General features: G+C 44.3%; 1 protein-coding gene across 1 annotated transcript; it reads right to left on the bottom strand.

The window, feature by feature from the left end:
* Nucleotides 1-1,278: 1,278 nt before the first annotated feature.
* Nucleotides 1,279-8,825, bottom strand: LOC141111486 (E3 ubiquitin/ISG15 ligase TRIM25-like). The gene is made up of 2 exons (XM_073603777.1): nt 7,211-8,825; nt 1,279-1,427 (listed from the first exon to the last, which is right to left on the bottom strand). Exons 1-2 carry the CDS (start codon nt 8,823-8,825, stop codon nt 1,279-1,281), a joined length of 1,764 nt encoding a protein of 587 aa, XP_073459878.1.
* Nucleotides 8,826-12,699: the final 3,874 nt, after the last annotated feature.

Genomic DNA, 12,699 nt, shown 5'->3' on the forward strand with positions numbered 1-12,699 from the left:
GACATGTGGACACAATTTCTGCCATGATTGTATCAGTAAGGTATTTGACAAGCAACGCTACAGAGAGTATTTCTGTCCAGAATGCAAGCACAAGTTCGGGAGACGTCCGGAATTGCAGAAGAATTCAGTATTAGCCAGCATCGCTGTGTTGTTCCATTCTGAGGAACTGGAGGAATGCAAACCTGTACATTTTTGCAGTAATTGTGTCCACTCTCCTGTACCTGCTGTGGCATTGTGTCTACACTGCGATGCTTTTCTCTGTGATCTGCACAAAGAGGCACACAACAAGGGACCAGAACACGTCCTCACCGATCCCACCACTTCCCTGGAGGACACAAAGTGTCCCATCCACAAGAAGATCCTGGAGTATTACTGCATTGAGGATGATACGCGTATATGTTTACAGTGCCTGATCTCCGACCACAATGGACATAAAATGAGAACAATAAATGACTCTTTGCAGCAGAAGACAGAAAATCTGAACACAGTTCTGGAGAAGCTGTCCTCCAAGAAAGAAGAAATCGAAGCAATGCTCCAGAGTCTACAGGACCACAAGAAGAAGATCGATAAAAAAGCAAAAGATGCAACTGAGAGAGTGGCCGGCTTAATGAAAGACATCAGGAGACAACAAGAGGATCTAGAGAAGAGAATATTGACTGATATTTCCAGGCAACAGCAGCAGATCTCACAATCAGTCTCCGATCATATGGAGCGATTGGAGAAGCAAAAGACTGAACTACATAAGAAGATCATTCAAGCCAAGGAGCTGAGTAAAAAGACTAACTCATTATCTGCCCTACAGGCTCTAGATGTTTCGTTTGAAGTGTTAGATGATGAGCATGACTTGGACAGGGATATAGTGAGCAAACTGATCGATGATGTAGGTGGTCTGAAGGAGGATGTGATCTTAGAGACCTTGTATTCAGGGATATCAAATATTGTGAAGGCTGTTGAGGGAGATGTTGGTGTGCAGAAAATTCAAAATTCAATACCCCCTGAAGTCAATAAGAATCCAAAGATTAGAAATAAACATGTCACTTTTGGGCCACAGTTGGATGTTTTGTCACAAACATCACCCCCCACCAAGACAATCCCAGCTAAACTTCCAAATGTCTCACCGGTTTGTAAAAATAAGAGCAGCACCCTAGAAACGTTATTGGATGTCAACACAGCTAGATTTACTTTTCTCAGATGATCAGAAAACTGTCTCCAGATCAGACAAATATCTAAGTCAACCAGAAACTCCAGGGAGATTTCTGAGTTCTCATGTTTTAAGCATCAAAGGGATTTCCTCTGGAAGTGGAGATTGAGGTCAGTAAGAACAAAGATGACTCTTTGTTCATTGGGATGTGTTACCCCAGTATAGATAGAAGGGGATCCCAGTCTCAATCTGGAGATATTTGGGGAATACAGTTTGGGCTTTTCAGCTACAATGAATCGAGTGAAATAAAATGTTTACGGAAATTATCTTCTCATGGAATGAAAATTAAATTGGACTATGACGCTGGTCAATTGTCCTTCTATGAGTTATGTGATCCCGTCCTACACTTACACACCTTTTATGCCACATTCACTCAGCCCCTCCATCTTATAATCAATGTATAAAGCAGTGGTTGGGTTAAAATTTTAAAGTAGATCTATTATTAAAAATTACATGATGCCCTTGTATAAAAGATCTTTCCTTGCCATGTGTGAAAAATACATCTCCTGAGGATCCTCATGAGACCTACCACCTAGGCATTAGGCATGGCTTACAGCAGCTTTATGGATGTTTCCATGAGCTAAGCTTACATAAATACAAAGGATGTTGGCAGTCCCATACACTCAATTCCCATAAACGATGTTTTTCTCTTACATAAATACAAACTATGTGTAGAACCGAAGAGTTCCAAACATTAACAAAGGCTGATAAATTAATATACATTATGCGTATGATTGATTTAAATTGTGTATATAAAAAATGTAAGGATTATAGTTTCCTTTATGTTTTGAATTATAAAGTAAGAGATTAATGGTGAAGAAAAGTACAAGATTTGAAAATGTGCATTATTGAAGCCCCTTTCTGGGAAATTACCAAAAGTTCCAGTTTGTCTAAAATAGAGAGTCACAGGTAGTGGGTTAAATTATGCTAGTATCATCAAAACCTGGAAAAACACTGTGCAATAAAATGTCATACCTTCTAAGAACCAGTCTGTATGGACAATTTGGGAGCTTGGTGAGTCTACAAGATCCACAGTCAATCAACTCGCCAAGGAAACATCACCAACATCCATCTCTGGTGGGAACATTTCTACGCCCATTTAATTTGTTCTATCAAGAAAAGTGTTTGTGCAAGACTGGCTCTGCTGTCCTCTAATATAATGGGGAATTAATTACTATTTTTGTATATTTGGACAATATAAGTGACATAGATACACCCACCCACACAGGTGGATGGACTGGAGTCTTTACAACCTTAACAACGATGTAACTATATACATGACCAAGCAATGTACACATTTTTATCTATTTCAATTGTATTAGAGGCGCTTTTATCAAACACAGAACCCAGTCTATGTCAATAAAAGTCAAAATATTTGAACAATGGTATGTGTGATACTACTGTGCTTTCCAGAGTTAGAAAATGTCCTCCTGTCAGGACCAGAACCCACAACCTCTGCTGTGTTCAGCAGTTGCTGTACTCAACTCACTGAGCCACGTGGGATGCTGGACAGCATCTTGTCTGATTATTTAAATAATCTTGCTTTGCATGTTGTTTCTGGTAAACCTTGAACTCCTTGCTCCTCTTACAAACTTCCTACTTAAGCCATGACTTTGCACTTCCTGTTTGCCTGACTATTATACTTTCTCCAGCTGATATCTTGCTACTTTGTGTACCTGCAGCTGTCCTTTTCTCCACTTCCATTTGTTACCCACCTTTGGCTTGTTCCTCAACTAGTCTCCTGCTTGATCCCAACCTTCAATCACTTGTTACTTGTCTTTAGCTTGTTTACTGACTATGCTTATGCTTGATCCCTACCTGCTATATCTGCTACTAGGCCCCAGTAGCAAAATTTCACCCCATGCCGAAATTTTATCTTTTTTTTTTTTTTTAATTACCAGCTGGCAATTGCAACTGCGAGTAAATTTAAAGTGGTGTTCCACCCAAAAGTGGAACTTCCGCTCATTTGTCTCCCCACCCCTCCGGTGCCACATTTGGCACCTTTCGGAGATGGAGGGGGGAGCAGATACCTGTCTTTGACAAGTATCCTGCCCCCACTTCCAGGAGGCCAGCGAATTACGCCAGCAGCTCAGCTTCCTCCTCCTCTCTCCTCCTTCCCCCGCTGGCGGGCCAGTAGGAGAGAGGAGCGGAGCCTCGCGTATGCGCAGTAGGGTTCCCAGCGTGAAGCCTTAAGGCAGTGGTTCTCAACTCCAGTCCTCGGGACCCACCGACAGGCCAGATTTTACGTATTACCTTGGGGAGTTTCAGACTAGAATACTACAATCACCGAGCAGCAAGTGATATCACCTGTGATGTATTTCAGCTATCTTGCAAACCTGGCCTGTTGGTGGGTCCTGAGGACTGGAGTTGAGAACCACTGCCTTAAGGCTACACTGCCGGGTTCCTTTACCCGCAATGGCGGCAGCAGCACCCGACAGCTGATGGAAACATCAACTGCGGTGCCAACATCACTGGACTTCAGGACAGGTAAGTATCCTAATTGTAAAAGGCCTTTAATCTTTGCAGGGATGGGCGGACATCCGCTTTAAATGGAATTTGACTTATTATTTTTTTACTCAATTTTGCGTAAACCACAAACGGCCCGTTCATTAGGGGTGCCGCCCCCTCTATCCTCGCCACCCCCTATATGAATAATAGGGAGATTCATACATAGCAAGAATCAATCCATCATCAACGTGCCCACCCCCTATTCATGCGCCCGGCGCCTTTCCTGAATTACATCGGCAGGGGTGTTTTTTTGAAGCACCTGATTAGAGCCAGAGGCTCTAAAAGCCTTCAAAATAGGGTGGGCTCAGGTCACAGAGCATTGTGCCATGAGCCCACCCAGATGTTACAACAGTGAATGAATATTCGCTGTTGTAACACTGATCCTCAATCCGGCCAATCAGAAGCGGGTGTGAGACCCATTTAACGACTGGCCGAAAAAAGGAGGAGGAGGGAGGAAATGGAAGCCGCTGCCGCCACCATGGAGACCCGTGGAGAGCAGGGGAAGACGCGATGAGGTAAGTGTGACCAACCGACCGACCAGAGGGAGGGGGTGTCAGTGGCATACTGTTTGCCACCCCCCCAAAAAAAAAATCCACTGGCCGCCACTGTCGCCCAGTACAATCCCACCCCCCAGGTCAGTCTGTCCCCATTACAATCCTCCCATGTCAGTATGTCCCCCAGTTCTATCCCGCTGGGTCAGTCTATCCCAAATACAATCTCTCCCTGCAGTCAGTCTGTCCCCCAATGCAATCCCCCTGATCAGTCTGTCTTCCAGTACAATCCCCCAAGGTCAGTCTGTGCTGAGTAATCCCCCCCAAGTCAGTCTGTCCCAAATACAATCTCTCCCCATAGTCAGTCTGTACCCCAATGCAATCCCCCCGATCAGTCTGTCCTCCAGTACAATCCTCCCAGGTCAGTCTGTGCCCAGCGCATTTGTGTGCTTTCATACATTTATTTTTTTTATCACATAGATTTTTTGGTGACAAGTTTTCTTTAACCGCTTCCCGACCAGCCACCGCAGTTATACTGCAGCAGGTTGGCTCCCCTGCGCAAGCCATCGTAGCTATATGTCGACTCGCGGGGTCGGGATACAGGCCCGCACGCGCCCGTTGCTCGTGGCCAACGGTCGCGATGACCACCGTCCACGAGCGATCGCGGGCACGAGAGGCAGAACAGGGAAGTGTGTATGTAAACACACAAATCCCTGTTCTGTTCTGACAGGAGTGACAGATCGTGTGTTCCTAATAGCTAGGAACCACGACCGTCACTTCCTCTAGTCAGTCCCCTCCCCCTTCAGTTAGAATCACCTCCCAGGGAACACAGTTAACCCCTAGATCGCCTCCTAGTATTAACCCCTTCACTGCTAGTGACATTTTTACAGTAATCAATGCATTTTTATAGCACTGATCTCTGTATAAATGCCAATGGTCCCATAAATCTGTCAAAAGTGTCCGATGTGTCCGCCATAATGTCGCAGTCATGATAAAAATCGCAGATCGCTGCCATTACTAGTAAAAAAAATTAAAATAATAAAAATGCTAAAAATCTATCCCCTATTTTGTAGAGGCTATAACTTTTGCGCAAACCAAATCAATATACGCTTATTGCGATTTTTTTTAACCAAAAATATGTAGAAGAATACATATCGGCCTAAACTGAGGAAAAAAGTTGCTTTTTTAAAAAAAAAAATGGGGATATTTATTATAGCAAAAAGTACAAAATATTGTGTTTTTTTCAAAATTGTCATTTTTTTTTTTGTTTATAGCGCAAAAAATAAAAACCGCAGAGGCGATCAAATACCACCAAAAAGAAAGCTCTAATTGTGGGAAAAAAAGGACATCAATTTTGTTTGGGTGTAACGACGCACGACCGCGCAATTGTCAGTTAAAGCGACGCAGTGCCGAATCGCAAAAAGTGCTCTGGTCAGGAAGGGGGTAAAATCTTCCGGGGCTGAAGTGGTTAATGAGACATTAGGGGTCTACAAGACCCCTAGGCAGCGCCTTAAACAAATAAATACAGTAAGAAAACAGTGAGCATATATAAAATGGAAAAAGCATAGTATAGATATTTTTTCTTTACGGGGTAGATAGAGTAGATTACAATAGGGTGGGAGTAGGTCTAGGTTTAGTTAGTAATTTCACTTTTATGATCAAGCTGCTGTCTGCACTGTGTGAGTGCAAGTCCACCCCTTAAAGTGTATTTTTTGGCAAAAATAAAAAAAATATATGGCATTGCATGTTGTATGCACAGCATATCCCCAAATCTGCCTGTCTTTCCTTCCTAAGCTCCAAAGTTAGGATTTATGGTTCTACAAGGGCTGTCCTGGCACTATAGGACCTAAAAAATGTGATCAGATGCCTTATTAAATCCCCCTTTAATAACCTGGAGGTGCTCATTGAATTTTGGGCCCCCAACATATGGTATTCCCATACTCAGAAAAAGTAGCAGAATATGGTTTGGGTTGCAATTTTAAGTATGCCCATGCTGTGTGTGAGCAATATCTAATTAAAATAACTACTTTGTAAAACAAATAAAACGCTATTTACATACTTAATTTTCCCATAAAATTGTGGCAAAAAATGAGATCTTCAAAATACTCAATATGCCTTTTTGCTAAATACATTGGGGTGTCTACTTTCCAAAAAAGGGTGTTTGTACTGTCCTGGAAATTCAAGACCTCAAAAAAAAAATGTGATAGGCAGTGAGAACCTTAGGGTTGATTAATTTCACACAGACAAATTATTTATAAACTAATGTATTTATTTATTTAGAAAAGAAATATAGCAGAACACATTTTGGCCTAAATTTATGAATAAAAAGTTTTTATTTTATATATTTATAACCGAAAATCAGCTAAACGTGTTTTCTTTAAATGATCATTTATTTCTTCATAAAGATAAGACATAATAATTAGGTATTAAATACCACCAAAATAAAGCTCTGTCTGCTAAAAATTATTAATCTGGGTACAATGTTGCATGACCAAGTAATTGTCAGTCAAACTATCATGAAAACTAAAAAAAATGGCCTGAAAAGGAAGGGGTGTAATATGCAGGCATTAAGGAGGTTTAAGTATTTGTGAAGTTGACTGTAAAATATCATAGCATAGTATAGTTTCTCCAACTCTAGTAACCCGTATTATTATTCCAAATACATTATATACTATATTCATTGGTTTTATTCAGAAGTCACATGACCAACATCTTGTCTTATTTCTGAGCACTGGGGAAATAGGGGGTAAGTCTCCGTAGATGAAGGAGTGGAACAGATCCATATCTACTATATCAATAGAAGAAGAGACTACTATGCCTGCTTCATTTTCTATTTCCCTTTTGTACACAAATAGCTGCTGTACTCATTGAACCCGTTTTATAGCTACTAATAAAAGCTCTACTTTATTTCCCTCTTCAAAGTCATTCTGCTTTAAAAAAAAAAATGAATAAAAAAAAAAAAACTATGTTCCGCCTTCAATGCACTTTAAGATTTTCACCCAACAACTACCTTGGATACTGATTAAAAGATGGAGGGGCTGAGTAAAGGTGGTGGTGAAGGTGTGCAAGTGCTCTATGGGATCACAGAGATCATAAAAGGACAAACGCCCAGCCTCATAATCCAAGTCAATTTTTTTTCTCTTTGAAAACGGGCTCGCTAACCATTTGATCCTATTGTTTTTAATGACTGAGTGATGAATATCATTAATCCATATTCCCCAGGTATTGTTATTGTCTCCAGTCAAAGCCTGGGATCCTCTTCGATCGATACTGGCGTAACCCATCCCTATAAACAGAGAATCACCACTACGTTGCTCTATGTTACTGACCTCCATCTCCAGTACATGCTTTCCGGAGGAAATTCCTCTGGTGCTTAATACCTGAGGACTTTGAAATCTCTCTGGGGTTTCTGGTCGGCCTAGATAAACGTCTGACCTGGAGACAGTTTTCAGGTCATCTGAGATAAGCAAATAGTTACTAGCCGTGTTGACATCCAGTAAAACTTTTAAGGTGGTGTTCTGATTACCAGAAATGAATGTAACATCTAGAGTTTTAGCCGTGGTTGTCTCAGTTTGGGCTTGGGTAGACTTTTCATACTCAAGAACCTTTGCTTTTGTCTGTGAATCGTTAGAAACATTGCTATTTTCTAAGTTTGCATTGTGGTAGGCTGCAGGGAATGAAACATTTTTGTCTCTCCCAACTTCCAGCACAACATTTGATTTGCTAGTAGCGTTTCCATTTCTGACGCTTACATTATCATGGGCTGCAGAGGGCAATGGTTTCAGGATATCCTTCAAACTGACTTTTTTCTCAACACCGGTTACAATATTTGAAAGTCCCGAATACAAAGTCTCTAAGATCTCATCCTGTTTCAGATCACCTACATCATAAATGGTTTTGCCACTTGCCCCACTAAGCAAATCATTATCATCATCTGAGACATCCAAGAAAACATCTGGTGGCTCTAAGGCAAATGACAGGATAGTATTTTTACCCAGCGTCTCAATTTGAAGAATCTTTTTAAGCAGCTGAGTCTTTTTATTTTCCAGTTGTTGGATATGGTTGGAGACTGGGGATAAAATGTCTTGTTGCCACCTGGAGATCTCAATCATCACTCTCTTCTCTAGATCCTCCAGTTGTCTCTTGATGTCTCTCAGTATGGCACTCACTTTCTCTGTTATACCAGATGCTGTTTCTTGTACCTTTCTCTCTTGATCCTGCAGACTCTGGAGTGTTGCTTCTGTTTTTTCCACCTTTGAGGACAGTTTCTCCAAAATTGGTTTCATATTTTCGGTCTTTTGCTGCAAATATTCGCTCATTGTGCTCACTCTGTGTCCATTGTGATCTGAGGTCAAGCAGTGTAAACATATACAAAAACGATCCACAGTGCAATAATACTCCACAATCTTTTTGTGGACGGGGCACTTTCTGTCCTCCAGGGAAGTGGTGGGATCGGTGAGGACGTGTTCTGGTGACTTGCTGTGTGTCTGTTTATGAACTTCACAAAGAAAAGCTTCACAGTGCAGACATAATGTAACAGCAGGCACAGGAGAATTGACACAATAGGTGCAAAATTTGTCAGCATTGTCTACCTTTGGTTCCTTAGGATGGAACTGGTCTGCCATGTTGGATAATTTCGGATTCTTCTTTAATTTTGGATGCCTCCTAAACTTTTCTTTGCATTCTGTACACAAATTGTTCCCATCATTTTGATTGTCTGATGTCTTACCATTGCAATAATGGCAGTTGTGTTCACATATCAGGGTGACAGAATCTGTATAAATGTCCACACAGGTAGAACTTGTTACCTCAGATCTTGGTTGAGCAGTTGCCAATGCTGAAGACAAAACAAGATTAAAGCAATCTAGTTAAGGAAGACTAACGAGAAAAAATATAAGGTGGACCTTGCCTCTTAGCATGTCTTATCTTATATTTAATCTTATCTTTAATGAACCTTGTCCTAACAATATAAGGTATGGCAAGGGGCAGTACAAATCTAAAGAAAATAGAAGATATGAGTTTTACTGAGGTCCATTCTTTGAACTATACACATTGGTGAAATAATTCCAGCCTTGTGATATCCTTCAAAATTCCAGAGAAGAGATAATAGTTACATAGTTAGTCAGGTTGAAAAAAGACACAGGTCCATCCAGTTTAACCATAAAAAAAATATATAAATGAAATAAAAAATATCGTACAATCCAATTATCAGGAGATTAGTAGACCAGACTATGTGGACTGCACAGAGATAACCCAAACGCATGTAAATGAATAAATAATATTAAAAATAAGTGATAACTCAGAAAAATACAAACAGTGCAAAACCAAACACAACAAACCCACAGCAAACAATAGTATATACAGCAAGGGGCAATACCGGAATCACAGATGTCAGCCAGGCCAGGGTCATACACAGCAGGTAAACAGGAACAAGGGATAAACCAGAAGCATAAACGTTAGCCAAGCCAGGGTCATACACAGGAGGTCAGCAGATGGGTAAGGACGGGAAACCAGCAGGAAGGGGAGAGGATGGATGGTAAAGCTGCAGGGTAGGGATCCAAGGGAATCAGGAGGGACAAGAACAGGATGGGCCTGGGATAGGGATCGGATCGGATCAGAGCAGAGCAGAGCGGGACAGAGCAGGTTCACAAACAGGATACAGGCAGCAAGGTCAAGGCACAGGGAGAAAGATACCAAGGCGAGCATGTGAGGGCTTGCCGGGTATTAATAGGGCTGACTATAATTGGCTTCAAGTCACACCTGAGCGCAGGGAGTGTTGTCTGCTCCATACTGCCAGGATCCATCCGCTGGTGGACATCAGTACTGCGGCCAAAAGATGAAATGACACCAGCAGGGAAATATTCTCATGACAGTTCAACACTGCCAGGAGACACCTGCTGGTGGACCCCAGTACTGCATGCCAAATGATATATCTTACCAGCGGATGGACCCTTTCCTGACAGTACCCCTCCCTAAAGGAGCGGCCTCCGGACGCTCCAACTGGTCTTAATTGTCCATGGTCTATGGCATCAGGCAGAATAGTGGAAGAAGGCATTTCAGGCTGGTCATCAGGCACATCCGGGCAGACGGCTGGCATGTCAGAGTCATTGAGCTGGGCAGCAGACAGGAACAACTTGAGCTGGGCAGCAGACAGGAACAACTTGAGCTGGGCAGCAGACAGGAACAACTTGAGCTGGGCAGCAGACAGGAACAACTTGAGCTGGGCAGCAGACAGGAACAACTTGAGCTGGGCAGCAGACAGGAACAACTTGAGCTGGGCAGCAGACAGGAACAACTTGAGCTGGGCAGCAGACAGGAACAACTTGAGCTGGGCAGCAGACAGGAACAACTTGAGCTGGGCAGCAGACAGGAACAACTTGAGCTGGGCAGCAGACAGGAACAACTTGAGCTGGGCAGCAGACAGGAACAACTTGAGCTGGGCAGCAGGCTCCGGGTCATCGAGCTGGGCAGCAGGCTCCGGGTCATCGAGCTGGGCAGCAGGCTCCGGGTCATCGAGTTGGGCAGCAGGCTCCGGGTCATCGAGCTGGGCAGCAGGCTCCGGGTCATCGAGCTGGGCAGCAGGCTCCGGGTTATCGAGCTGGGCAGCAGGTTCCGGGTCATCGAGCTGGGCAGCAGGCTCCGGGTCATCGAGCTGGGCAGCAGCCTCTGGAACATTGGGCCGAACAGCGAGCACCGTAAGGGCAGGCCGGATTACAGGCACCGGCTCAGCAAGCTGGGTAACGGACCCCGGCCCAGTGGGCTGGGTAACAGGCCCCGACTCAGCGAGCTGGACACCAGGCACTGATTCGGCAAGCCGGATAACGGATACTGGCTTGACAGGCAAAGTGACGGACTTCGGTTTAGCAGACTGGGTAACGGGCACCGATTCAACAGACTGGGTAACGGGCACCGATTCAGCAGGCTGAGACACGGGCACCGAAACTCCAGGCTGAAACACGGGCACCGAAACTTCAGGCTGAGACACGGGCACCGAAACCTCAGGCTGGGATACCAACATCACGACATCAGGCTGGAAGACAGGTACCAGGATATCAGGCTGGAGGATGGACACATCAAACCGGAAAGCAGGCTCATCAGGCTGAACAGCAGGTACTGGCACAACAGGCTGAACAGGTACATCGGACTGGTCAATAGTCGCTGGAGCGTCAGACTGGAACATGGACACTGGGATTTCTGGCTGGAAGGCAAGCTTCAAGACATCCGGCTGGAAGGCAGGCATATCAGACTGGATAGCAGGTGCATTAGACTGGAGAGCGGGTGCATCAGACTGGAAGGTGGGCACACCAGACTGGAAGGTGGGCACACCAGACTGGAAGGTGGACACACCAGACTGGAAGGTGGGCACACCAGACTGGAAGGCAGGCATCGGGACATCAGGTACAAATGCAGAAACCAAGACATCAGGCTGAAAAGCAAGCTTCAGGACATCAGGCTGGGAGGCAGGCATGAAGACATCAGACTGGGGAGCGGGCACTGGAACTTTAGACTGGGCAGCAGACACAGGCGCTGGCACATCGGGCAGAACAGCAGGTGCTGGCATACCAGGCTGAACAATAGGTACATCGAACTGGACAGTAGTCACTGAAGCGTCAGACTGGAACATGGGCACTGAGATGTCAGGCTGAGCAGCAGGCACTGGGACCTCAAACTGGACAGCGGGCACAGGCATTGGCACAACAGGTTGAGTAGAAGACACTGGCGCATCAGGCTCGGTAGCAGGCACTGGACTGTCAGGCTGGGTAGCAGGCAGAGGTTTGACAGAATCAGGTGGGTTAGTTGGTGTGGAAGCAAGTTGGGTTACTGGCAGGATCGTGTGGGTAGGAAAGAATTTTTGTTTCTTTTTTGGTTTAGCCCGTGCAGTTTTGTATGTAGGTGCAGGGCTGAAAGAAAAGAAAGTAACTGGATCGAAGGAAGACCAAGGAACTGTAGCTAGAGAGGGGTTTTGTGGGACTGTTACAGGTGGAGGAGAAGAGACAGGTGGATTGAAGGCGGGATAGGTGCTACACTTGGAGACTGGGTAGTAGTATTTGGTAGGGGGTTGAGTAAACTGGGCTGTAGCTGAGGTTGCCATAGGCGACGGGGAGATACATTTTTGGGGAGACAGATGATTAATGGCAGGGCTGGAATATTGTGGCTTAGCTAAGGACAGGAGATCTGACCATGCCTGCAGCACAGGTTGAACAAACGCTGATTCACACACAGCCTGACTAATCAAGGATTGCACTGACTGGATGCAATTAGACAACACTTGCTGTGAACAGGAGGAATAATGTTCCATAAAATAGGCTGGATCATCCTCTAACAACCAAACCAGGGATTCAACTTGGCCATAATTGAAGGGGGGCAAAAAATCATCACTTCCCTTGGGAATACATGACAGGGCTGGTTTTGCACATAACTGGATCAGGGGCTGAACATCCTCAAAAGACATATAAGCCTGATCCACTAGGGAATGAGCTGATCGGATAGTTTCCATCA

The sequence above is a fragment of the Aquarana catesbeiana genome, linkage group LG10 (genome assembly GCF_042186555.1).
Source record: "Aquarana catesbeiana isolate 2022-GZ linkage group LG10, ASM4218655v1, whole genome shotgun sequence".
Lineage (NCBI taxonomy): Eukaryota > Metazoa > Chordata > Amphibia > Anura > Ranidae > Aquarana > Aquarana catesbeiana.